This window comes from Rhinatrema bivittatum, chromosome 2 (genome assembly GCF_901001135.1).
Source record: "Rhinatrema bivittatum chromosome 2, aRhiBiv1.1, whole genome shotgun sequence".
NCBI lineage: Eukaryota > Metazoa > Chordata > Amphibia > Gymnophiona > Rhinatrematidae > Rhinatrema > Rhinatrema bivittatum.
Window position 1 is genome coordinate 669,028,943 of NC_042616.1, and position 26,237 is coordinate 669,055,179.

Here is a 26,237-nt window from a genome sequence, read left to right on the forward strand (position 1 = left end):
GTGTACATACCCACGCGTGTGTCCAGAAGAAGGAGTGGAAAAGGGGTGGGGACAATCCGCATTTTAAAAAAGCTGACGATGGTGTATGTGGGCCTGTTATCTGTGTAATTTTACTTCTGCTCCTGATGAGGAGCAAGTCTGGAGATCTCGGGTTTTAGGGCACTTAGCACAGCGTGAGGGTTCGGGGTGAAGTGGGGGGCTTACAGAATGAAGAACCAGAGGGGTCTTGAAGACTTCAATATGAACTGGCAACACTGGTGAACTACCTGGAAAAGCTGGGTTTTCCCTCGCACAGGCATGTTTTAAAATCCTCCTGCATACCTGCAGATAAGCCACTGAAGCCTTGCCTGCAAACACAGGGGAGGGGGTATTTTAAATGATTCGCCTGTACCCGCGAGCACGATTTAAAACTGCAGCTATTTCCACTCGTGCACCAATATGTATGTTTATGCACGCTCGCGTTCCTTTTATAAATACCCTGTTTCATCCATTTCTAAATATTTTTGGCACAGGCCATGCACCATTTTGTTAGCCCTTTTCTGAGCCTCCTCCATTCTGTCTATTTCCTTCCAAATGTATAGCCTCCAGAACTGGAGTTTTCCAAGTTAGGTCTCACCTAGGGTTGCCAACTAGTTCCAGATTTTACCCAGTTGCATGCAGAGACTTGCAGTTTTGATTTCCCTATTGCATTCCCTAAGAAGAGCTAGAAGACTATAAGTCCCTGTATGCAGTGGACTAAAACCAGGACTGGATCAGCCTGTCCTGAAAATCTGGAGCCAGTGAGCAACCCTAGTCTCACCAGCATTCTGTATAAAAACATTATTGCCTTTTTTTTTTTTTTTTTTTTTAACTGGTTGTGGCCTTTCCTTTCTGGCTCTAGCCACTACCTTGTCACCCTGGTTTACTAATCTGTTGTCTCTTTTTTTTGCTTGGCTCATCAGTATCTAATCCCTGCATCCAAAATGCATGGCTGCACTTTTTTGTTTTCTAGCTTAACAGTTTAGCATTCAGTCACTCCTTAAACTCCCAAGGACCATAAAATAAAAGATCTGATACCAAGGGTTTGTGTTTATATGCCACCTTTTGATTGTCAATTGTGATGCAACTATAATTACATTTAATTATAAATTTGATTGTAATCTACCTTGATACTAGCTTGGTAAAGTTTGAAAATTAAATGTTTATAAATTTAAAAAAATAAATAAAATAATGTAAAGAGAATACTCAAGTAAAATCTATAAACCGTGCCTTAATCTTGCATGTCTGTCATATATGTTAACGCCCTGTATAAATCTCCTAATTGGAACATTGTGGTAGTGAATACATCAACCTAAGCATCATCACTAAAAGTTTATTTCCATTTCCTTTAATCCTTTAGAATCTATGCACTTTGAAAATTCTCACTTAGGGACTGAATGCACTAAAGAGAGGTAACATTGGAAAGTTCTCATGAGTTAACCTTCCAAAATTATCCCTCAGGTAAACCTTTGTTTACCATGCATGCTATGCACAATGGCTGTAACACTTCAAATTAGGCCCATGGGAAGTAGCAGGTTTTCAGCACTGACTGGACAAAAATTAAAGGTTTAGTTAGTGCACAGGAAAACCCATGGTGTCTCTCATCTCTTTCCAGTTCTCAACCTCCTGCCTAATCCTGTCTGTGTTAATTCTTAGTCCATTCCTGGCCCTGATTCTCAACCTCACCCCTTTACCCTGATTCTGTACTTTTGTGTCCTTCCTCTAGCAGGAGGAGAGCAGAGTGGCCTTAACTGCCTTCTTCCACTTCTGCTGAAACTGAATGCCTTTATGGATTCAACATCACATTGCCTCATCATAGCACAAAACATTTAGGCCTAGATTTTCTAACACCGCAGAGCTCTATGAATCTGGCGGTAACGGGGGGCGGGCCTACGAAAGCCGGCAGTGATCGCACCTCCGCGGTGCGATCGTGCCGGCTTTCGCACCCAATAGCACCATCGTAAAAGGTGGCGCTATTGGGCGCGCTACTGGCGCAATAAGGTGTCCTACCTTTTCGCCATCAGCGAAGTCGTCGCGGAGTCCACCCCGACTCCTCCCCTTCCAGTGTGGACTCCACCTAACTCCGCCCTGATTTAGCTATCGCACGCGAAAAGGGACTTTTTGCATGCGATCCCTTTAGAAAATGACCCCCTTAGTCTTCAGTTATAGTACCAGTAGTCAGGCCACACCACCCTCCTCCTGCTAGCCGGGGGCAATTGGGTCAGAGTAAAGATTGGGGATGGGAAGGCATGAGAATGAGGGATCAAGACTGGAGGGTGCTGGCCTCAGAAATGAGGCCAGGGATGGGTGAAGGAAATGAGGATCCACCAGGAAGGGACTAGCACAGTCTTTGCTGTGCAGGGATATTTCAGAGAGATTAAAGTAAGCCTCCTACAGTATGCAAAATTTCTTGCATCATGCATGCAGGAAAATTGTACATGGGAGGGGGGAATAATGACAAATGAGCTTAGCCCCATATTAGCATGCTCATATTTTATTTGCATATGTAGCTGTACTAATTTTTACTACAATCACATTTTCAGCAAATATGATTTAAACTGCACAATAGGAGTTTAATCCAGAGTGTTTTTTTAGTATCAAACGGTTTTTTATTATTATTATACAAAACCAAAGAATTGGTCTGAAGAGGTGGTACACTATCCTCCACAGACCATGCAATAACAACTGCTCTACAATGATCAACCAACAGCATCCCTTCCATCCCTCCCCCCCCCCAAACCCCTCCCACCCTCCCCCCAATGCAGGTGAAATGTCCACAAGCAGAGTCCATGCACGCAGATTCCTGTGGTATGTCCAGAGACCATGTTGAATCTTCAAGAGGTGAGTCCACTACAACCTCAGCAATCGTTGATAACCAAGCTTCGTGACTGGGGAGACAGTGATTGCAAATATGGGTCCCAAATCAGCAAAAATCGCCGGCGGGAGCGAGGATCCACCCGGGAGCCCAATTCCTCCATTCTCAACAAATGATGCAAATGATTGCGCCAAGTCCAAAATGATGGGGGGCTCGGATCCCGCCAGTACAATAAAATGACCTTCTTTTCCCACCAAGCATGCTTGTGTATGAAATAAACGGGGGCCCTGCTTCAATGAAATGCGGGGGAAATGGCCAAAAAGGAACAGCAAAGGGCGTTATAGGCAGTTTAACCCCCAAAAGGGTCCATTAAAAAAGAGGCAACCTGTCCCCAGAATCGGCGGACTTTAGGACACGCCCAAAAAGAATGAGAGAGATGCCCAACTGCTCCATGACATTTACCGCAGAGTGCACTCTGGACCAGGCCGGAGCGATGAGCCAATTGGGTGGAAACATACGCTCTACGCAAAAATTTATAATGCATCTCTCGGTAATACATATTAATAGTAATATGATTGATGCGCCCAAAGCTGGCTTTCAATATGGGGATTGTAAGAGCAAATATCCCATCCCTATTCCAGCGTTCAAGCAATACTGCAAATGGCTCAACTCTCGTGACCCCTTGTACAATCTTATAATACTGGGATAACGTAGGGGCCCTCTGCACATTAAACCTCAATACCTTATCTAAGGAGGTAAGAACCGCCACTGGGCCAGGGTCCATCGGTAAGGACTGAAAATAATGCTTAAGTTGGAGATATGGGAAAACATGAGAAGCATTCAACGCAAACTTAGTTCGCAGGTCTGCAAAGGAAAGTAACTGACCATCGTCATTTATAACCTGTCCCAGGCGAGTCAGGTCCTGCGCCCCGCCATTCCTGGAACCCCTTGGTTTGGGAGCCCGGGAGAAAGGCACCATTCCCTTGGATAGGCAACAGGGGCACACACACCCGAGGCGTCCGGAGCAGCTTGGTGATCAGCCGCCACGTAGCTCGAATCGGGGTAACAACCGAGGAATGAGTTAACACAGAGGGGAGTTCCCTAGCGGGAGCTTGAACAACATAGGATAGAGCGAAAGGCATCACCAAGGCCGATTCCGCTGATATATGTACAGAGGAGGACTGATTTAGCATCCAATCTCGTAAAATACGGAGATTGCACGCCAGATTGTAAAGGCGCAAGTCCGGGACTCCCAATCCCCCCGCACCCCAGCGCTCTCGAAGATCCACCAACGAAATACGCGCCCTACCTCCCCTCCATAAAAAAACCCGCAGTGCTTTGTCAAGGGATCGAAGATCCTGACGCCTAAGCAAAAGAGGCAAGTTTTGCAAAAGAAATAGCCATTTTGGTAAAAGCACCATCTTAAATAAATTAAGACGGCCACAAAGAGAGAGAGGCAATGCACGCCAAGTGCGGAGTTTGTCCAGAGTCACGTGTAATAATGGCTTGACATTAGCCGTATAAAGACCCGTAAGAGGGGAAGTAAGGATCACCCCCAAATAACGGAGGGAGCCATCAGCCCATTTTAATGGAAAGTCACCCTGCCAACTCTCTCTAAGGGTAGCTGGAAAGGCCAACGCCTCAGACTTAGTTGGATTAAGTCGAAGGCCCGCAAAACTGCCAAACTCAGTAAAAAGTTGCAGTAGTGGAGGTAGAGAACGCTGGGGTCGAGATAAAAAAAAGCATCACATCATCAGCAAATGCAACATATTTAAAAATTTCATGGTGCATGCGAATACCCCGTATCAGCCCATTATCCAGAATTGACAGCAATAAAGGCTCTAACTGTAGCAGAAAAAGCAAGGGTGACAGGGGACACCCCTGTCTGGTACCACGGGTGATAGAGAACACTTCGGAGTGAGCATTATTAGCTACGATAACAGCAGTGGGTGTATGATACAATAGTCGAAGGGCCTCTAGAAACCAGCCATCGAATCCCAACCGCTGCAAAATATAAAAAAGATAGCCCCACTCTACCCGATCAAATGCTTTATCCGCATCAAAATTGACCAGAAGATACGGTTCTTCCATCATCTGACTCATTTCCATAGCCGCCATGATCTTTCTAATAGTAGTCAACGCATAGCGCTTCCGTACAAAGCCCACCTGATTTTCCCCAATTAAGGAAGGGAGTACCTCCGCCAATCGGTCGGCTAGAATTTTGGCCAATAGCTTCTGGTCAACATTGAGAAGCGAAATAGGCCGATAGGAGGTCACTGAAGTGGCATCCTTCCCCGGCTTAGCTATAAGTGTTATATGGGCTCGATTCACATGGGGGGGATATTGCCCCTGAGTGGTTAGGGCGGTAAACGTCAGAGCCAGAGCCGGGCTAACCAGATCCACCAAGCTTCTATAAAACTCAGCAGTAAACCCATCTGGCCCCGGCGCTTTATATCGTTTGGACTGTTGAATGGCCTTTTGAATTTCATCCTGCTCAAGTGGCAGATTCAGCTTCTCCCTTTGCGTCCCTGTAAGAGCTGGTAGATCTAGCTTCGCACAGAACTGAGCACAGACATCAGGCTGCCAATCCCCTTAGTATAAAGACAAGAAAAAAATGTCTGAAACTGTGCGAGAATGGCCTTAGCATCCGTATGCAGAACTCCCGTGTCCGAACGGATTACGGGTATGTGCTTAGAGGAGCGAGACGCCTTCACCAAGCTATGGAGTAACCTGCCCGACTTATTGCTATAGCGGTGCATCCGATATTGATAATAGAGCAAGCTCTTCTTTTCTCGTTGGTGTAATAAAGTATTTATTTTCCCCTGCATTACCCGATGGGCCGCCCTGTCCTCCGGGAGATTAGTACTAGCTAAACGCCGTTTAAGCTTCTGCAACTGAACGCTTAAAGTAAGGAGACTCGCATCAAGGGCTTTCCGTCGACGGGCGACATACGAGATAATATCTCCCCGTATCACCGCTTTAGCGGTGTACCAAAAAAGTACAGGGTCGGATTTATGTTCCTCATTAAGAGTCGCATAATCCTGCCATCGTACCCGTAAATATTCCTGAAAGGGGATATCATCTGCCAAAAAATATGGATAACGCCACTGCCGGGGAGTAGGAGCAGAAGGGGAGACCTGCACATCCAACCAAATTGGAGCATGATCGGAGATAAGAATATCGCCGATACACGCATCATTAACCTTTGTAAAGTATTTATCACTAATAAAGAAATAATCCAACCGTGACCACGTCGCATGTGCCCGCGACACGTGCGTGAAGTCCCTCTCACTCGGGTGTAAGAGCCGCCAGGCATCAAGAAGATGTACCGACTGCTCAAGCTGTGCCAAACTGGCACTGACAGCCCGATCCCGCGGGCTACGAATGGATTTGTCCAAGTCTAAATCCCGGATCGCATTGAAATCCCCTCCCAGGATAACAAAGTCCTCGAGATAGGGCAGTAGCAAACCCTGCAAGGCCCGGAGGTAGCCCACCGTATCATTATTGGAAGCATAAACATTACAAAGTATTATTGTCACATTGAAAAGTTTAACAACCAAAAGCAGGTAGCGCCCCTGCGGATCTTTCAATTCCTGCAGTATGGTGAAGGGTACATGTTTACCAAACAGTATGGCTACCCCGGCGGACTTAGATGAGGCCGAGGCATAATACACATCCCCCACCCAACCTCTGCGTAGTTTGGAATGTTCGACATCTGTCAGATGTGTCTCTTGGAGGAAAGCCACATCCACCTGTCGTTTCTTAAGATGATTCAATATTTTTGACCTTTTTATCGGCGAATTTATACCACAGACATTCCAGGATATAAACCTCAGTCCACTAACTGACATGACCTAAAAAGAGAACAAACCGTACCAAAAGTGAACATAGAACATACCCAGGAAGGTTCTCCCAGCTAAAACCTCCCTGTAAGAACAATCCCAGAATAGGACAATAATTAACCTTGCGAACTGCGTGCATGGTACCCCCCCCGTAACCCAGAATGAAAGTCCCCCCGTCCCTTACCCTGTCCCTCTCCCCCCCCCCCTAATCCCTATACCTCCCCACCCCACCATACATACAATAAAGGAAGTCACCACCATGCATACAAACACCCACCCCCCCCCCCACCTGACGCATTCCAGCCTCATCCACTCCACATATGAAGGAACATGGACCCTGGGAGGGCCATACAGTTAGACCATCTTGGGTTTAGTTGCAAAGGAGAGAGAAAAAAATAGAAACTGGAAAGCAGGCCAAGAGCAGGAACCGCGGTCATACAGTCCAAGGTCCAGAGAAAAAAATAACGCGGTCCAGTCCAGCACTGTGAGCCCGTGCAAGGGAAATAAGAGACTCCCAGGGAGAAAAAAAAAACGGGAAAAACTCCAAATTCGGCCCGCTAGAGCTCCAAACAACAATTGCCAGCCCCTCCGCTGCTCTCAATCCGGGTCCTCACGAGCGCGAGGGGAGCTTGGATGACTCCTGGAGGCCCTCGTACTTGCGAACTCCTGTGCCTCCGCGTGCTCAGTGAACCACCGGACACCTTCGCGGGTAACCACCCTTAGTCGAGCCGGGTATATCAAGGTAGCACGGTAACCCATATTGATGAGCTGGGTGCAGACCGGGGCTAAAACGCGGCGTTTGGCAGACAAGGCGGTCGAGAAATCCTGAAACACCAGGACCTTTTTGCTGTCATACATCAGCGTTTTACCCGCCCGAGTCGCCTGCATAATTTCCCCTTTATGCACGAAATTGAAAATTTTTGCAATGATGATACGTGGCCTGGGGTCCGACTCTTTCTTTTGGCCCAGCCTGTGTGCCCTCTCAACTCGCAGGGGTCCGTGCGCCGTTGTAAGGCCCAATTCTTTGGTGAGCCAGCCCTCTAGAAAAGTCACAAGCTCTCTGTCAGGAATCGATTCCGGGAGGCCCAGGAAGCGCAGATTTGACCGGCGAGACCGGTTTTCTAGGTCTTCTAGACGGTCTGCCTGCTTCGCCACCACCAGTTTTAAGGCCGTCACCTCCGCCTCCACGTTTTGCGCGCCGTCCTGCAAATCGGAGACTCGCTGCTCCAGTGTCGAAAAGCGGGCCTCGCAGCCCGCAAACGCCGTGGCCAGCTCGGTAAGTTTAGTAGAAATGCCTTTCAGTTCCGGACCCAACAGTTCCGATATCGCGGTCTTAATTTCAGCGATCGCCGCCTTGGCCGGTGGGGGCGGGGTAGTCGGCGCCATGTTGGATTGCACCTCAGAGCCGCGCGGCTTGTCCTTCTCCTTGTCTTTTTGCTTCAAGCGGGCCGCCATGGCTTTTGTCGGAGTTGCCAGACAATCAGTACGGGTTCCCCAAGGTCCTTTAGTAATTTGAAGTCAAATTAGCCGTGGATGAGGCTGGATGCAGGAGGGTCGGCGCTGCGAGGGAAAAAATCACGGCTTTCCCCTGCACTGTATCACGTGACCTCCTCCAGAGTGTTTTTTTAATGTGCATTGTAAATGCTTTTACTGCATTATTAAAACTAATGAAATGTATTTTAATGCATTGACCCCTTAGTGATAAATAAATGGTCACCCACCCAAGTAAGAGCTTTAGTCAATAAAGACTTTTTCCATAGGCACAGAATGTATATAGTCCTTTCTGAATAAGGCCCGAAGTATTTAACCCTTTTAATAGCAATCTTCTCTATACTCGTGATCCAGGGAATAGGGAAGATGGCTGCCCCTGCTGATGCCTCTGCGGGTTAAAAAATGATGCTGAGGAGGCTAGTTTTGGAGGTTTCCCCTCCAGCCCTTATCCAGCAAGAGACCTATGTTAATTTAGCATCCTTACTAGGGAGGGGCAATGGGAGAAAAGAGGAATAGTACAAAAAAGTTAATTTTCACAGCGTTATCTCTGCTTCCCTAGGTTGTTGTCAAAACATGAGAACTGGTATCCTTAGCTAAGCAGTACTCATAAAAATAGTGCTTTTCCTATCTCTTTGTTACCTTTTGTGGACCTTCTAGGTTCTATAAGTATACAGCAAGTAAATAATATACATTTCTCCAAATAAATAAGTAATGTCCCAAATAAAATGTAACCTACCAATAGAATGCACTAAATTAAGTGGGCTCCCAGAGAAATAACCCTATTAAATGGTATCAGCTGCATCCTACATCAGTGAAGTACATTGTCACAGAATTAATCAAAATTTCTAAAAATAAATTCTCTTTTATTACCTATCACTATCCCGACCATCTCCAGAGCAGCGATGGTTTGCAATATTCATAGCTAAATGCTGGCAAGCTACACAGACAGTGTATCCTTCTCGTAGGTACTGCATCCAACGGGCATATGGACGATTCTCCACCATGCAGTAGTGAGACAAAGACTCGATCTGAAATTCCACACAGTACCTAGTTAAAAATCATAGTGGAAGTTAAAATAAATAGGTTATACAATTTCAGTGTGCAAATATTTAAAATACTATGAAACCATATTGATTTATATTAAATATTTCTCTAAAAAGATATTTACATTCATTTGGATTTGATTTTCTGGCTTTTGCAGAAAATTTGTACAATGTAATCAGTTCCTCTTGTTGGTACCTTTCATTGATTCAAATGATAGGAATTGATCAGTCATATCTAAATTCCTCTGACTTTGTATGTAAAAGCACCCACCCCACCCTTCAAACCTGTTCCCAGTCAAAAGTCTAGCGGCTATGTTCTAAAGTAATTGCACCCTGTTAATTCTTTTGGGTAATCTATGATTATATGTAATTATAATAAACCAATCTGTTAGTTACCAGCAAGTGGACACTATGGCAAGATATACCTGTTCTAAAAAAGGCTTTAGCTGATAAACTAGATACAAATGAGAAAAAAAAATAGAGTGAACCAGCATAGAGGTTTGAGAGATCATAGAACGTTGAGTATCCAATATTACTCTTAGGCTAGTTAAGCTAGATTTTAATTCCAGCATCACTTCTGAGATCTATTGGAAGAACAATAGGAGGGGGATTTGTTCAAGGAAGACATGATGCCAGGGACTTATAAAAATTTAGCTTAAGCCTATTCTGAAAAAAGCCACTGGGATATAGCCTCTATTCATGAGTTCAGTTTAGCTGTAGAAGTGAGCTGATCCTGTCTATGTAAGCCACCAGTTGTATGTTGTCTGCAAAATAAAAATGAAATTCCACTCTAAATTCCTTGGTTACAGTCACACAGGAGCCAGGTCAACACTGAACAGGATAAAGTCCTGTGGTACAATGTAAGATAAATGATGAGGTTCAAAACATTGTCCCTTCCAATGGATGGACTGAGTTCTGTTAGTCATATATGAAACAAACCAAGTCAAATGGTGTCCCTTATATTCCTAAATCATGGGTGGCCAACCTGTGACTCGGGAGCCCCATGTGGCTCTTTTATGTGCTAAATGTGGCTCTTGCCCTCCTGGCCACATGGCAACTGAGTAGCACTGCAGAGGACGGGAAGGGAGGTGCTAGAGCAGGAAGAACACACGACAGCACAGAGCAAAGAGCTATTCTGCTCCCGCCTGACCTCACAGTGCTTCTAGTTGCAGCAGAGCCAGAAGGCAGGGCTGGAGCAGGGTTCAGAGGGTTTACTCTGCTCATCCCAGATCTCTCCCCCCCCCCCCCCCTCACCCCTTGAGAAGCAGAGGCAGGGGAAGGAACAGGGTGAGGCTGCAGCAGACAGGACAGCAAAGAAGCGCCAATTAGCTTCCTGCTCCAGCCTTCACCATCCTGTCCAACACCCACCCCCATCTGCTGCCTGGAGTAGAGGGCTCTTTACTGGTCTGCTGTCTGGGGGAGTGGGGATGGAACGTATAGCCCCAGGTTCATTGTCTCACTATCTTCCCAAGACTTGGGATTCAGCTGGCAGCAGAGGGGAGGGACACAGAGAGCTCCAGTCAGGCCAGAGTTATTTGTGGCAAGAGAAAGGGGGGGTGAATGCTGAAAAGAGGTGATGGGGGGGTGAGGGAGTTAATGTAGTTGATGAATACTTGAGGGATCAGGGAGCAGTGCATGAAATAAATAATGGGGAAATGAGGGGTGTGAATGCTTGAAGAAGTTGCGGTGCAAGAAGGAGTGAATACTTCCAGGGCCATATCGAGAAAAGGGATAAATGCTGCAAGGGTTATAGGGGGGGGGGGACAGCAGAAGGAGGAGCTTATGCTGTAGGGGAAGATAGTAGGGGGCGGGGATGAAACAGAGGGAGGGAGAAAAGGTTGGGGTAGGATGTTGTGGGGAGTGTGGAGGAGGCATGAGAGAGCCCAGGATGGGGATATAAGGGATTCAAAAGAGAAGGGAGGAGTATGAGAAAGCCAATGGGGAGGGGGGGGGGGGTGTGTGTGCAAGAAAGTCAGCAGTGGTGAATGGGGAAGGGTAAAAAAAAAAAATGGAAATGGTGTCAGGATGGAGAAAAAGTGGTGATGGGTGTGTGTGTGAGAGCCAGAGGGGATGAAAGGGCAAGGAGAGTGAGGATGGGTGATAGTCATAGGTAGTGAAGCTGGGAAGATGAGAGAGCTAGAAGTGGGTAAAGAGGGAGAGGGAAGGTAACAGAGCTAGAAGGGGTGATAGAGCCAGAGATGTTGATTGAAGGGGGAAAGATTTGAGAGAGACACATGGGGCAGTACTAGTGGGAGAAAATGCTTCTGGATGCAATAACTTGAAAAGGGGTGAATGTTGGAGGAGAGGGGGTGGGTGAGTGAGCCAGAAAGGGTAATGATGGAGGGTGTCAGAGAAAGAGAGAGTGCAAGATGAAGAATGTTTGGGGGCAGGGGAGACAGGGTGAGGCAATGTTAGAGCTGCAAAGCCCCTGATAAATTTAAAGAATGTTAAGAACATAACACTTGCCATACGGGGTCAGACCAAAGGTCCATAAAGTCCAGTATCCTGTTTCCTACAGTGGCCAATCCAGGTCACAAGTGCCTGGCAGGAAGCCAGGGGGTAAATTCCAAGCTGCTTATCCCAGGGTTAAGCAGTGGATTTCTGCAACTCCACCTTAATAATGGCTTATGGACTTTTCCTCCAGGAACTTGTCTCAATGCAGGCACACTAACAGCTTTCACCACATCCTCTGACAATGAATTCCAGAGCCTAATTATACAACTGGGGCTGCCAAGATAGGCACTGGTAGGAATAGGATGGATGTCTAAGCTATATTGATGAGGGTAAGAGAGAGAGGGAGACAGACAGGCACTGGGCACAGCATGGGGGAGAGAAAGAGGCAAATTCTAGTGGGAGACAAGTGGGGACAGAGTGGGAAGATTGAGAGAGAGAGGCTGGTAGGGATAGGGTGGGGAAACTGAGGGAGAGACTGGTGAGGACACGGTGAGAGGATTGAAAGGCTTGAGAGGACAGGGTGGAGGGATTGAGAGAGACTGGTGGGGAAATTGAGAAAGAGACTGGTGGATGTATTGAAAGATTGGGGGACAGGTTGGGATTGAGAGAGAGATAGACTGATGGAGACAGGATAGGGTGATAGAAAGAGAGAGAGATACTGTTGGAAGGGGATACTCTCCTCCCCCACACCTCTCATTTTTTGAAAACACGAGGCTCTTTGGGACTGTGTATTTCTTGGTGTGTGAAAAGTTGGCCACCCCGACATCAAATAAACACCTCATCAATAGATTGTGGTGGCATATCTAACTAGATCAAAAGGATGAGAGAGAGTGCGAATGAGAGACTCTGTATAGAGCCAAATATGACATGATAAATATATATACACACGCCACTGTAAGAGGGGACACTTTCAACTCAGGGTGAGTTTTGGGGAGGGGGGGGGGGGGGGGGTTTACATAACCAGTCAGAGGAATTAACTGCAAATTAGATATGACTGATGAATTTCTACTGCATTGTACAAATCAACTCCTCTTGTTGGTACCTTTCATGGATTCAAATGATAGAAATTCATCAGTCATATGTAATTTGCAGTTAATTTCTCTGTGTGTGTGTGTGTGAAAGCACCTCCCCAAACCCACCCCGAGTTGAAAGTGTCCGCTCTTACAGTGAAATATATAGAGTATGTCACCTTGACTATATACAGAGTCTCAGTCTCTCTCTCTCTCTCACTCTCACTCTCTCTCTCTCTCTCATATTACATGATAGATGTATGAAAACAGCTTTTGAATAGTAATGTCTTGATGATATCCACTTTTTCTTTAATTACATAACTGGAGCATTTTCCCATCTGGTCAGAAGGCCTGGTAACTGTCTCACTTTAGGGCTGCTGGGCACTAAAATAGAATATTTTACTCAGTAAAGGTATGAGGGGATGAGTGTGCGTCTGAAACAAGGAGGATTGTGTCAAGCTTTGACCCGGATGGGTGTCTATTTTCTGCATTTCATTGAGAAATCTGTGATTAGAATCCTTTCTGAACCTTCTTAGAGGGAACATGGTACCGGAAGGTCTTCATTTGAAGACACATTTACTCCTTCATATGTTCAAAACACGGCTAAAGCTATCCATTTCAGGTGAGAATTCTAGATTTAATGACTGATCCTCCTGTCTTTATAGTCACAGTGATACAGATCTGTGAGCACAGTTCCTCATGACAGTTGATGGCTGAGTATGCTCTATGGAGGACACATTTGTCTGTCTCTTATATCAGCTGATCCTGTGTCTGACAAGCAGCACCAGACAGGTAGACAGGTTTACCAGTCTGTAAAGCTGAAATCCTACATTTTAGATTACCAGGCTTTGATGGCCAAATATCATTTGAATATGTGAAATGATATGCAAGAATTCATAGAAAATATCCTTTCATATATGCATAACAAATTTCTTTCCCAAATCTATGATGGGATAGAATTAAAAAACCATAATGAATGGGTAGACTCTGATGAAAAGTAACTCAGCAACTAAAGTGACTGTGGTTGGGATTAATACTTAAGACACACATGGCTGTGAACTTTGGATCTGTGATGTAAGATCAATAACTGTTACTATAATTTGTGCCGCTCAGGATAAAATGTCTTCAGGGATAAAGTAGAGTATACCTGGCCAAGTTTAAATGAGTTACCTCCCTTTGAAGTCTCTCTGCTATTTACCTCCTTGGTTAGAACCTGCGGGAAGCAATCTGATATTGCCTCTAGGATCTTCTATACTGCACCAAAGCACTGGCATTCCCAGGAAAGGTTAGACCAAGAGGACCAAACTCTGCACTACCATCTAGTCAAAACCAGAACTTTGTTTTGCTGAAGTTCAAATAATACCGTAGGAGGTGTCTTGGATCAGACTGTGAAACCAGCTGTAGGCAGGGTAAGATTGATTTGCAGTCCATTGGTCTTTAATCACGACTGATGTCTCAGTTTTCAGAATTGTTTTAAAGGGCTTTGGTATTTCTTTTTAAGGTTCCCTTTCATATCAGCCATCACAAAGGGTATTAATTTTCCCTACCTCACTAGTAACTGCTGAGGTAGTAACTCTGCATATTTCCAAAACCTGGGAGTGCATATCTTTTCCTAAATATGGAGGTCATTTTCTAAGCCTATCGTATGCGATAGCTTGCAGGGGTGGAGTCGGGGAGGGGAGGAGTCGGGATGGCGAGGAGGCGGATGCGTGGTATCTTCGCTGGCAGCGATAAGGTAAGCCACATTATCGCCACCAGTAGCACGCCCAATAGCGCCACCTTTAACGGTGGCGCTATTGGGTGCAAAAGCCGGCAGCGATAAGACTGCGGTGGTATGATGGCTGCCGGCTTTCATGGGCCCGCCCCTCCTTCACCCCCCGCCCCACTGGATTCACCATTCTGTGTGAGAATGGAAAATCCAGGCCTGAGTAATTAACTGTTCAAGGACACTTGTCCAGCAGGGATTGAATCATGTTTGTGGATCCTCACTCAGACACTAGAGTCAATAAGTTTTCTAATCAATTGTGTCATGTTCTGTGAACCTGTCACCACAGTTGGAATATGCAAGTGTTCTGCTGAACATAACTCAGGCCAAGATCTATTTTCTAATTGTGAAGTGCTACATGGATCCTAAATTCCTGCCAAAGATGGTGTCAGAGTTCCATTTTAATCAATGAAATGTCCTTACAACATTTTCATCTCACCAAATGAAAGAAATGGCCCTCCACACTCTAGATGTAAGTGAGCTCTTGCTTTGTATTTAGAGTTGCCGTAGTATGTTCCGAAAGATATTGTTTCTCCTAATAAACCTGGCCTTCCTGTGGATAATTTCCATAAGGTAGATTGAATTTCTCATGATTATGTTATGAATGGCTAAATTCTAGAGGAAAACATCAAAGCCTATACTTTTAGAGTGATGGCAAAGTCAGTAGACAATCTAAGATCATTGGCCTTTGATGAGATTACCATACATTAGGGAAACACTAGTCAGAACTCTAGAAGTGATTTGACAGTTAGTTGTATTTATTTATTTATTTGGATTTGTTTCCCGCTTTTTGAATGCATGATCCCCTCAAAGTAATTTACAATATATTAGAATAGCAGCATATGAGCAAAGATAATTTTCAAAGTTACAATACACTTGAGTAAATTTTCAAAGCTGTTACAAGTGTAAAATTAGTATCTTTACACATAAGTAGCTTGTATTTGCACACATGCTATTTTATAAACATCAAAAGTATGTGCATATTTTTGGTTTTGCATGCACAAAAAAGAGGTAATCTAGGGGCATACTGCGCAAGGCCAAGAGATATGCGTGGAAGTTGCTAGTTTATAAGAGATTTATGCGAATAGATTAGACAACTGAGTCACACAATTTCATACCCGCTAATTAACTAGCACAATTGATATCAAATTTATCTACAATTTATGGGTGGGAGGATTGTCTGAACTGAGCAGAATTCAAGGTGAAGTACTAGGAGAGTTTTGGTGAACCGGAGACAGAGTAGGTGAACTGGCAGTGGTATCGGAAAATTGGTGATTTCAAGTATGTCGTATATTTTAAAATATATCTATTTCTGCATATTAATCAGGGTTTTACACATATATGTTCTTTTTTTTTTGAGAATTAAATATATGCATGTATGTTTGCAAATAGAGAAAGTACATGCTTTCATTGCATTGCAAAATAGCTGTGCAAACTGCATACTGAAAAATATGCACGCATGTTGGGGCAGATATACACACATTTTATAATCTGGAATTGATTGAAAATTATCTTTTGTGTGTGTGAGTTTAAATAGCAACAATCACAGGGTATAATGCAGAGGTAGGCAACTCCAGTCCTCGAGTGCCATAAACGGGTCTGGTTTCAGGATATCCATAATAAATATGCATGAGATATATTTGTATGTATTGCCTCCATTGTAGTTCTTTCTTTTTTATTAGCAGTTTTCTATTGTCTTATTTGCTAACTCAATCAACATGGCTAGTATCAAGCCTGGAAAGACTGAAGCAGTTTTCTGGTTAGTGCAGGTATTAAGAATGAAGGCAAAATAGGATCCTCCACCACCAGAAAAGTGAATATCAGCAAATTAAATTTGTGGTTTCTCTTTTGTTGATCATAGAGGAGTTCAAGATGACAGAAGAAGTGAAATTGTAAGCTGCCTCAATTATTACAAGAAGTTCTTCGAATCAGGTAAGCAAGCTTGAGGAGTTGGAACCTAGCACTAGAATGCAATTCCAAAGTGATGCTGGATTTCAAGAAGGAGCTGGAAGATGCCAATAATCAAAGTATTTGAATACTCAGTTTGTCCGATGGAATAGAAGACTTAACCCAACTGAGTATTAAAAAATTAATTCCTCAGCTTTCTAAGCTCTCATTCTCTCAGGAATTTAAAGTGGAAAGGGCTCACCAAGTTCTTTCATATCTTTCTCCTAACAAAGGTTTTCCTCAGCCGGTTTTATGTAAAGTCAATATTTGCAATATCCCCAGGTGCTAAAGATTTTGCAAAAGGCCCACCAACTGTTTCCTGATGTGTGAAAAAATTGTAAGTTCCTTATTGTAATAGAGCTCAGAAATGAATGGCTAAATGTCAAAAGAAACTCCTTGTTTTAAGCTTCTAGGGCCCTGATGTGGTTTGTTTTACCCTATGGGAATAATAATCACCTATAACAATAACACTCACTCCTGAAGGTTACCCTTCGGTTGAAGAAACCTCTGAATTTTTTTTATTTATTTTCATGATTTGTAGCCCGCACAATCCATTGTTCTTGGCGGATAACAATATACACTCATAAAATCCACATAAAAGACATACAGACCCAGAAAAACAAAATAAGTGTTACAAAGGATGAAACTAGGGTTACCCGTTGATCTTATTTTCCTCAGATTTGCGCCAGTCTGGACCCTGCATTATGTTGTTTCTGGCTCACTTTCAGTACTGATAGAGTTGTGTACTTTTTTTTTTTCTAACAGGACTTTCCTTCATCTTCTATTGACTCAATTCTGATTAAGAATAATTTTCCCAAACTGAATCTTGATTTCTATTCACTCCTATTACTGTTTGCAAACAACGACTGAGGTGTTGGAGGGGCAGGTTGTTCTCTGTATGCTTACTCAGTGTATGTGAGAGTTGCTTATGAATGTGGTGCTGGTGTGGCTTTGTAATGGTGCAGTGAGTTGATACCTGTTGCATTTATGGTATAAATGTAGCAAAAATCAACCCAAATCCAGGATCAAATGCCAAACATAAATTTTGATAAACGGATTTGTTTCTCAAGAGACCATCAAATCTTACACCTCAACAGCATCTCACACTGTGGGGAAACACTCATCATAGGTCTCACAATTTTTCTTTTTTAAATAATTGCACATAAAAATCATTAAACATTAGGAAAACTGGACCAGTGAACACATTTATTACATGAACCTTCAACCTATAAGTGGTTTTTTTTCGTTAACAATTGAAGGAAGCACTTATGGTATATACATTGATATGATATCTGTCCAAGGAAAGTATTCATTTTATTTTTTATTTTCTTAACTGCAGGAGCTTTCTAGCATATTTAGAATACTCAATTGGCTGCTCAGCTTGCACCCTCCTCTTGGTATCAAGATCCCAATGCTTATTGTTATAGGGGTAGATTTTAAAAGGCCATGCGTGCGTCCATGTGCGCATAGTTCCCAGCACGCGCAAATGGACACGGCTATTGTATAATATGTGCATGTTGGTGCACGCATGTTAGAAAATACGATTTCCACAAGCACATGCGCAACGGATTTTAATGTTCGTGTGCGTATGTACGGGCGGGTGGTTTTCTCCACATGCAGGGGGGGGGGATTTTAAAAGAATTGTGCAGTGACGCGATCGGGCCTTTACCCAGTTCCCTCCCAGTCCGCTCCAATAAAGGAGCAGACTGGGAGGGAACTTCCCTAACCCTAACCATATCCTTCCTCCCCTAAACCTATCCTAGCTATCCCCAATTTTTTTGTTTTTATACCTTTGGAGCAGAAATAAATTCTCTGCCCTGGCCGGCTGCTGGCACGCACTTCCCCGGAACAGTGTCTAATGGCACTGTCCCAGCCTGCCCCTCTGCCCAACCTCTCCCCACACAAACTCCGTCCACGGCCTGCCCCTTTCTTCAGGCCTGGCACTTCTGCCAGTATCGGGAGTTACATGCGTGGCCGGGCCCTTTCTAAAATGCGCTTGGCGCACGCAGGGTCTGGCCACGTGCATAACCCCTGGTATTTGTGCTTGCGGGCCTTTTAAAGTTGACTTGATAGTGTTGTAGTGTATTATGCCGCTACTTATTTACTGTTTTGGATACTGCAGCCATTGAGTTTCTCTAATAGCAATGCATTTCCTCTTACCTCAGCTATTCTTATATGTTTAGGATACTTTTATCTGCTTTTCTTTTTTAGCAAGATATATTTCTATATTCCCTATTCTTAGGGGCAGATTTTAAAAGGTACGCCTGATTTTATAACATGCGCGGCATTTCAAAGGGGGTGCACAATAGTGCACCTTGCATGCACTGAGCCCTCGGGGAGACCAGCTGGAAGCAGCCTCGGAGGAAACTTTCCTTTCTCCCTCCCCCACCTTTCCCTACCTATCCCGCCCCCCAGCCCGAAACCCCCCCCACCTCCCCGTACCTTTTTCTGACAAGTTACGCCTGCCGAATGCCGGCGCGCAATCCCCCAGCACAGTGGCCGTGTGGAGGCCTCTGGCCACGCCCCCAAACCACCCATGCCCCACCCCTTTTTGCAAGCCCCAGGACTTACACACATCCTGGGGCTTTATGTGCGCCGCCGGGCCTTTTGAAAATAGGCCCGGCGCATAACCCCCCCCCCCCCCCCCAAGCGTGTAAATCCTTTAAAATCTGCCCCTCAGTGTCGCCCAGCTTTGCAAGGAAATTCCTCCAGTACCTGAATATAATCTGTTTTGAAGTGCCTGAAAAGCGAAATAAAAATAGTAATAAATTAATAAAAGTCTGAACCACCTTACTAAAAACAAAAAAAGTTAAATATATTAAGAAACTGAAAGATTACAGTGGCTATGTTTCAAGAAACTTACCTATCTTTTAAAGAATCTTATAAGCCTCAACGGGTAGTACCTGCACTCCAGGTGAGTTTTACCGGGATAATGACTTACCTGGCTAAAACATATCTGCTTCAAGGGGAGGGACATTCAAAACCTCAGGCTTGTCTGGCTAAATCCCAAACTTAGCCAGACAAATCTCCTGTATACTGACTATAGGTGTGCAGGGAAAAAAATGTTTTGTTTTTCAGTTTGTTTTTGGGAGAATTTTTTTCACGAATTTCGGTTTGTGGAATGTTTGATTAGTTTCATTCATGTGAAAAAAAACTAATCAAACATAAAAAAAATAAAATAAGAAAAAAAAATTGAAAACAGGGCCTCCCTAGGTTCCCGTCCCTTTCTCTCTCACCCACCTGGAAAAATGCTGGGGTCAGGATCCCCCCAGCCTCCACTTACCTGGTCCAGTGAGGATCTGCCGGCAATGTCTAGGCCCAGGCTGAAGCCTCAGCCTTGTGTAAGATGAGAACACGGTAGGTTGCTGCAACCTCAATCTTTCAAGGAGCTCTGCTTATTGCCTGCATAGCAGCCTACCATCTCTATATGGACCAGTATATGCAGGACATTCTGAAGCAGGTGCAAGATGTACCTGAGTAGCTGCCTCAACAGCAGCAGGATATGCTCCAGTCACTGGTGCCCAAGGGCCTGTGGTGCAGGAAACACAGGGTCCTCTTGACCTACAAAGCTTTTGAAATGGCATAGAGAGTCTCTGCAATGGGGATCGGCGCTTGTAGACTCATCTGGCTGTGGGCTTTGGACCTCCAACCAGAGGTACAGGAATGAACTGTAGACGTGCCATGCACAGGAGAGAATCTTGTCGGAGATAAGGAGAAGGATGTGATGGCCCAAATTCGAGACTACCTTGCAACAGCAACTCTCCACTGGCACACAGGACCTGCACTCCTCATCCAGGAGGCCTTTGAGGTCGGGAGCATGGGAGTCTTTCTTCTGCTTGAGGAAATATTACCCTCCTCCACCTCAACCCCCATCAGCAATTATAGGCCTCTTGCAGCCACCCCAGACAACAGAGGGCCCCAAAGTCCCAGGCAGCACCTCAGTCAACTTTGGGGATGGGGTTTCGACTGGATCACAGGGAGCATATCCATGTCTGCATACCTGTGGCAAAGGATCTTCTGCAAACCAGTGGCCCAGTGTAACCTCAGACCAGTGGGTTCTTGCCATTGTACACAATTGATACAAATTAAATCTATTGAGTGCCCTGCCAAATTTCCCCCCCCCCCCCCTCGAGTCCTTTTTGGGGACCGGTAGCTACTCAGGAGGTACTTGTAGAGGAGCTCTCCTCCCTCTTAACAGCCAGAGCTGTCAAACCCATTCCACCAGGGCAGGGATTTTACTCCTGGTATTGCCTGATACCAAAGAAAATAGGGGGACTCTGTCCCATCCTAGATCTAAGGGCCTTGAACACATTTCTGAAAAAGGAAAAGTTCAAGATGGTATCCCTGGGCATCGTAATCCCTTTCCTTGCAAAAAGGGACTGGCTGAGCTCTCTCAATCTGAAGGACACATACACCCATGTCGAGATATTTCCCAGTCATCTGCAGTAACTTTGATTTCTGGTAGGAACTCAGCACTTTCAGTACCATGTACTGCTGTTTGAGCTAGTGTCCGCCCCACGTATCTTCATAAAATGCCTAGTCATGGTGGTGGCGCACTTATGCATGCTGAATGTCCATGTATTCCCCTATCTAGACAATTGACTGGTCAAGAGCACCTCTCGGGCAAGAGCCGAGACATCCATGCACTTGACCATCTGGGTGCTGAAGTCACTAGGGTTCATCATCAACTACCCTAAGTCCCATATCAGTTTGTCACCTCAATTGGACTTTATCAGAGTCCTGCTAGACACAGCTCAGGCCAAAGCCTTCCTGCTGTGGCAACAGGCCATCAACCTGATGATTATCGCAGTAGAGATTCAATAGAGCCAGCAAGAATCAACCTGGGGCATGTTGAAGTTGCTGGGCCATATGGCCACTCTAGTGCATGGGAGACATGGGCTTTGTACCTCTTGTGTCAGGAAGTGGTTCAGATCTGGTCATGGGTTCATTCCCATGGGATGGTGCTCAGAACCATGTATCTGATTGGTATGGAGAATGTATTAGCAGATAGGCTGAGTTGCACCTTCAGGCCCCACGAATGGTCTCTGGGTCAGGGTGTGACGAATCAGATCTTCTGTCTCTGGGGGAGCCCAGATGGGGATCTATTCACCGCACCTTGGAACAGGAAGATTCCTCAATTCTGCTCCCTGTACAGGACTCAAGGCAGGCCAGCCTCAGATGCCTTCACTCTGCATTGGGGTGAGAGTCTAATGTATGTGTATCCTCCAGGTCCACTGGTAGTGAAGTCTTTGTTGAAGCTTTGTGAGGACAGGAGGACTATGATTCTCATAGCCCCTCACTGGCTATGACAGGTTTGGTTTCCACTCCTTTGGGAGCTGTTCATCTGGAAACCGATCAGACTGGGGACTTCCCCAGACCTCATCACACAGGATCGAGGAAGGTTGCAGCATCCCAACATTCAGGCCCTGTTGTTTACAGCCTGGATATTGAGAGGATAACTCTCCAATCCCTTGATCTTTCCAGAAGATGTGTCTCATATCCTGGTGGCTTCAAGAAAGCCTTCCACTAGAAAGTCATATGGACTGAAGTGGAGGAGGTTCTCCAGGTGGTGTGAGCAAACAGCCTTAGATCATTTCTCCTGCCCGCCACACACACTCCTTGACTACCTTCTACACCCTTCAGAAGCTGGTCTTAAAACCAACTCAGTGAGTGTTCACCTGAGTGCGATTGGTGCATATCATCACAGTGTAGAGGGTAAGCCCATGTCTGTACAGCCTATAGTTGTACGGTTCATGAGAGGTCTGCTTCAGCTGAAGCCTTCCCTATGGCATCCTACTGTGTCTTGGGACCCCAGTTTGGTGCTGGCCCAGCTGATGTAATCTGCTTTTGAATCACTGCATTCCTGTGACCTGAAATATCTGACTTGGAAAGTCATATTTTTGGTGACAGTCACTTCAGCACGCAGGGTTAGCGAGCTCCAGGCCTTAGTGATCTATCCACCTTATACTAAGTTTATTCATGACAGGCTGTCTTGCGTGTGCATCCTTAGTTTCTGCCAAAGGTGATGTTGCATTTCCATCTTAACTAGTCCATCATCCTGCCAACATTCTTTCCCAGGCCCCATTTGCACCAAGGCGAACAAGCCCCGCACAGTTTGGACTGCAAAAGAGCCTTAGCCCATAGACATTCCACCCAGCTTTTTGTTTATTTTGATCAGAACAGGCTGGGTATTGCCGTTGCCAAGCAGACATTCTCCAATTGGCTAGCAGACTGTATCTCCTTCTGTTATGCCCAGGCAGGACAGCATCTTGGGAGTCATGCCAAGGCTCACTCTGTTCAAGCTATGGCGATGTTGGTGGCCCACTTGTGAGCAGTTCCTATGGAGGAGATCTGCAGAACTGCAACGTGTAGTTCTCTCCACATATTCACGTCACATTATTGTCAGGATAGGGATGGCCGACGTGACAGCAGGTTTGGCCAGTCTGTCCTTCAAAACTTGTTTGAGGTTTAGAACCCAACTCTGTTCCCACCTAGGGCCCATTGTTTTTGTCCAGGCTGCCCCCCTTGTTACCAACAAAACTGGCTGTTGTGCCCATTGGCACTTGTTTTGGTGTTTTGTGGGTCCCCTTTTATGTTGGGGGAAGCCTGTAGCTAGGGATTCACCCATGTGTGAGGACTGCCATCCTGCTTGTTCTCAGAGAAAGCAGATTTGCTTACCTGTAACAGGTGTTCTACAAGGACAGCAGGATGCCAGTCCTCACGAAACCTGCCCACTTCCCCTTGGAGTTGGGTTTCCACTTTGTGGGTTATTCCTGAATTCTATATTATGGCCACGTGTGGATGTGTGGTATAATGGCATGCTGGGCATGCTCAGAGAGGCTCAGTCAAAGTTCTAAAAACGTTTACATAAGTTTTCCATGCTGGGCTCCATCGGATGATGTCATCCATGTGTGAGGACTGGCATCCTGCTGTCCTCAGAACACACATGTTACAGGAAAGCAACTCTGCTTTATCTTTGGAAAGAGAAATGAATATGCAAGGGGAGAGCAAGTTTCAAAACCATTTATCAGGTAAATAGAGATTTCCCCTAGTGACTTTACATCCCATTCAACTATTTATGATACGGTATTTCACATATTTATCATAATTTTTCTAACTGCCCACATTGGTGCCAAGTATACAAGTATTTTTTTACCCACGGACTTTGCCCTAGTTTTCAAAGTAAAAGTATACGCATATGTTCACTTTGATGATTGTCCTAGGAAAACTACCTGCATGCATTTACTTCTGCTAATTTTTGCAAGTAGTTTTCTTGAGAAGAAAATATATATGCATACTTTTGAAAATTAAAAAGTATACATGTAAGTTCAAGCCCCTCCCCAGTCCCCCCTACAAGAATAACTCTACTCACTGTGGGGTGAATTTTAAAAGAGCGGCTCATGTTAAAAGGCCCATATATGCGAGTATCTGGGCCAAGCGCAAGCAACTCGTATTTTAAAATGACCCAATCATGATGGCAAGTTTCAAACAGGCACGCGGGCGCACACATATGTGTGTGCACCTGCGCACTCCCAGAGACGTGGCAATTCTCTAACATGCGCGCATACATGTGCATGTTACAAAATAGCCTCATTTTAAGCTTGTGTGTGCCCAGCAGTATAAGTCAGGTTTGAGACGCATAAATGAGAGAATTTTATAACAGGCATGCATCCATGCCATAACCAGTTGTTACCAGTTCGTCCACCAGTTTGCCCAGTGTTCAGCTAGGTCCTCTGAACTCCCCCGGTTCTTTAGTTACCTCGGACCCCTTAAAACCCTCACAGATGCCTGTAAATAGTTTCATTACGACTTGCACTTCCTCCGTAGCAGAAATAAAGTTGTGTGGGACTGGTCCTGGACGCATGCCCGGGTGCGTAGGCCCTTGTGTGCACATCTCCTGGCCCCGCCCGGGAACACCCAAGCACCACTCACACCATGCCCCTTCTTAGGCTGATACTAGATGTGTGCACATTATCACTTTTGTGCCCATCCAGGTGTGTTATAAAATCAGGTCATGCAAAAGTGCCAGATGCGTTCCCATCTCCTAATTTTGGCGGCATCTGCCTTTTAAAATTCAATTTTATATGTATATGTGCATGTGCATGAGCAGACCAATGTGAGGAAAGAAGGGAATGGTGGGGGTGTTCTAGGGCAGGCCCAACAGTTACGCACGTAAATCCGTATTTTTAATCCGACACCCGCAGGGCTCACTGGCCTGTTGCCCGTGCTTTTTTACTTCTGCTCTTGATGAGGTGTAAGTCTGCAGAAATCTCTTTTTAGGCCTAAAATGACTGGGTGAGTGCTGAAGAGCCAGAGGGGTCTGGGTTGACCTCTGATAGACTGGTCAAATTGGTGGAGTAATTGGTAAAACTGGGATTGTCCTTCGCGTGCATATATTTTAAAATCCACTTACATGCGTGTTTTAAAGCCAACAAAGTCCTAGGGAAAGTACGCGAATTATGTTTGCTTGTGTAACTGCTTAAAATTAGGAGCACACATAAATGCACTTGGTGTATTTTAAATCGTACACGTGCAATTTTACGCACGATTTAAAATTCCTGCGCAGAGCACTCTTTTTAAAGATGCCATCCCTGCGTAAAGTTACATGTGTAGTGCACATACGTTTACCCATTCCCGGGGTGAGCAGTTTTTTAAATACTCTTTTCCATGGGCAAAGCACTGCTTTACCGGCAAAAATGGCTGTGAAAATTACCCCCATAAAGGTCCATATTCATATGGTTTGTCCAGCTGAAGCTGGGACTTAGCCAGACAAACCCTAGGATTTGAAATTCTCACCACGTTCACTGTCACCAGTTTATCCGGCTCGGCTTTTTATCCAGATAAAAACTTAGCAGGATAAATTGGGGTCATTGCGGGACAGGGCTAACTTATCTGGCTAACTTAGGGGATCATTTTCTATCGCTTATCGCATGCGATAGCTTGCTGGGGGCGGAGTTGGGGCGGAGTCAGGGCGGCGAGGGGAGGAGACGGGTTGGCGAGGAGGCGGATGCTGCGATATCTTCGCTGGCAGCGATAAGGTAAGCACCATTATCGTCGCCAGTAGCGCGCCCAATAGCGCCACCTTTCACGGTGGCGCTATTGGGCGCGCTACTGGCGCTATTGGGCGCGCCTGGATTCACCATTCTGCGTTAGAATGGTGAATCCAGGCCTTAGCTGGATAACACTGATATTCAGCATTATCCGGCTGGGAGATCTGGATAATATTGCAGTGCAGGCGTAAAGTTATCCAAATAAACTTATCTAGATAAATCAAAGTATTCAGTGGAACAGTTGCACCACTAAATATTCAGTCTTAAGTTACCCAGATAAGTTTATCCAGGCTGCTGACAGATCAATATCGACACCACAGTGCCTGCTATGCAGTGTTCATAGATGTCATCATTTCATAGATTTCCTGACTGAGATTTTCTAAGAATCATAGATACATTTTTTAAATGTATAAGCTTTTTTTTTTATCTGAGATTTACATGTTTTCCAGTAAGCATAATGCCTAAAATGTGCAGTAGATGAAGTATATACCCAGTGTCCTCAGTATGTGTCTCCCAAGCTGGAGACAAAGCACGTCTTTTTCTCTCTTTGTCGTATTCAGCAGTAGTTATGAAAGCAGGAACTGAAGAAGAAAGAATTCAGTTAGTGTACATGAAACCCCAGAATGCACAAACATAAACATAAATATCTTCCTAGGAGGAATTTCTATACATCATCAAAGTGTTTTATATGGGTAAACCTGGGTTTACCTGGATAAATTCACATTGTGATTATTGCTCCACCACCGTGAGTATCAAGAAAACTTGCTATTCACAACACACATACACCAAGAAAAGGACGAAG

The 26,237-nt window shown here is 45.0% G+C and overlaps 1 protein-coding gene across 1 annotated transcript in view; it reads right to left on the reverse strand.

The window, feature by feature from the left end:
- SBSPON (somatomedin B and thrombospondin type 1 domain containing) overlaps positions 1 to 26,237 on the reverse strand; it is a 71,781-nt gene that overhangs the window by 11,261 nt on the left and 34,283 nt on the right. Inside the window, exons 3-4 of the mRNA XM_029591471.1 lie at positions 25,926 to 26,016; positions 9,037 to 9,213 (exon numbers count right to left, since the gene is read on the reverse strand). Coding sequence (XP_029447331.1) covers positions 9,037 to 9,213; positions 25,926 to 26,016 — 268 coding nt within the window. The remainder of the gene's footprint in view (positions 1 to 9,036; positions 9,214 to 25,925; positions 26,017 to 26,237) is intronic.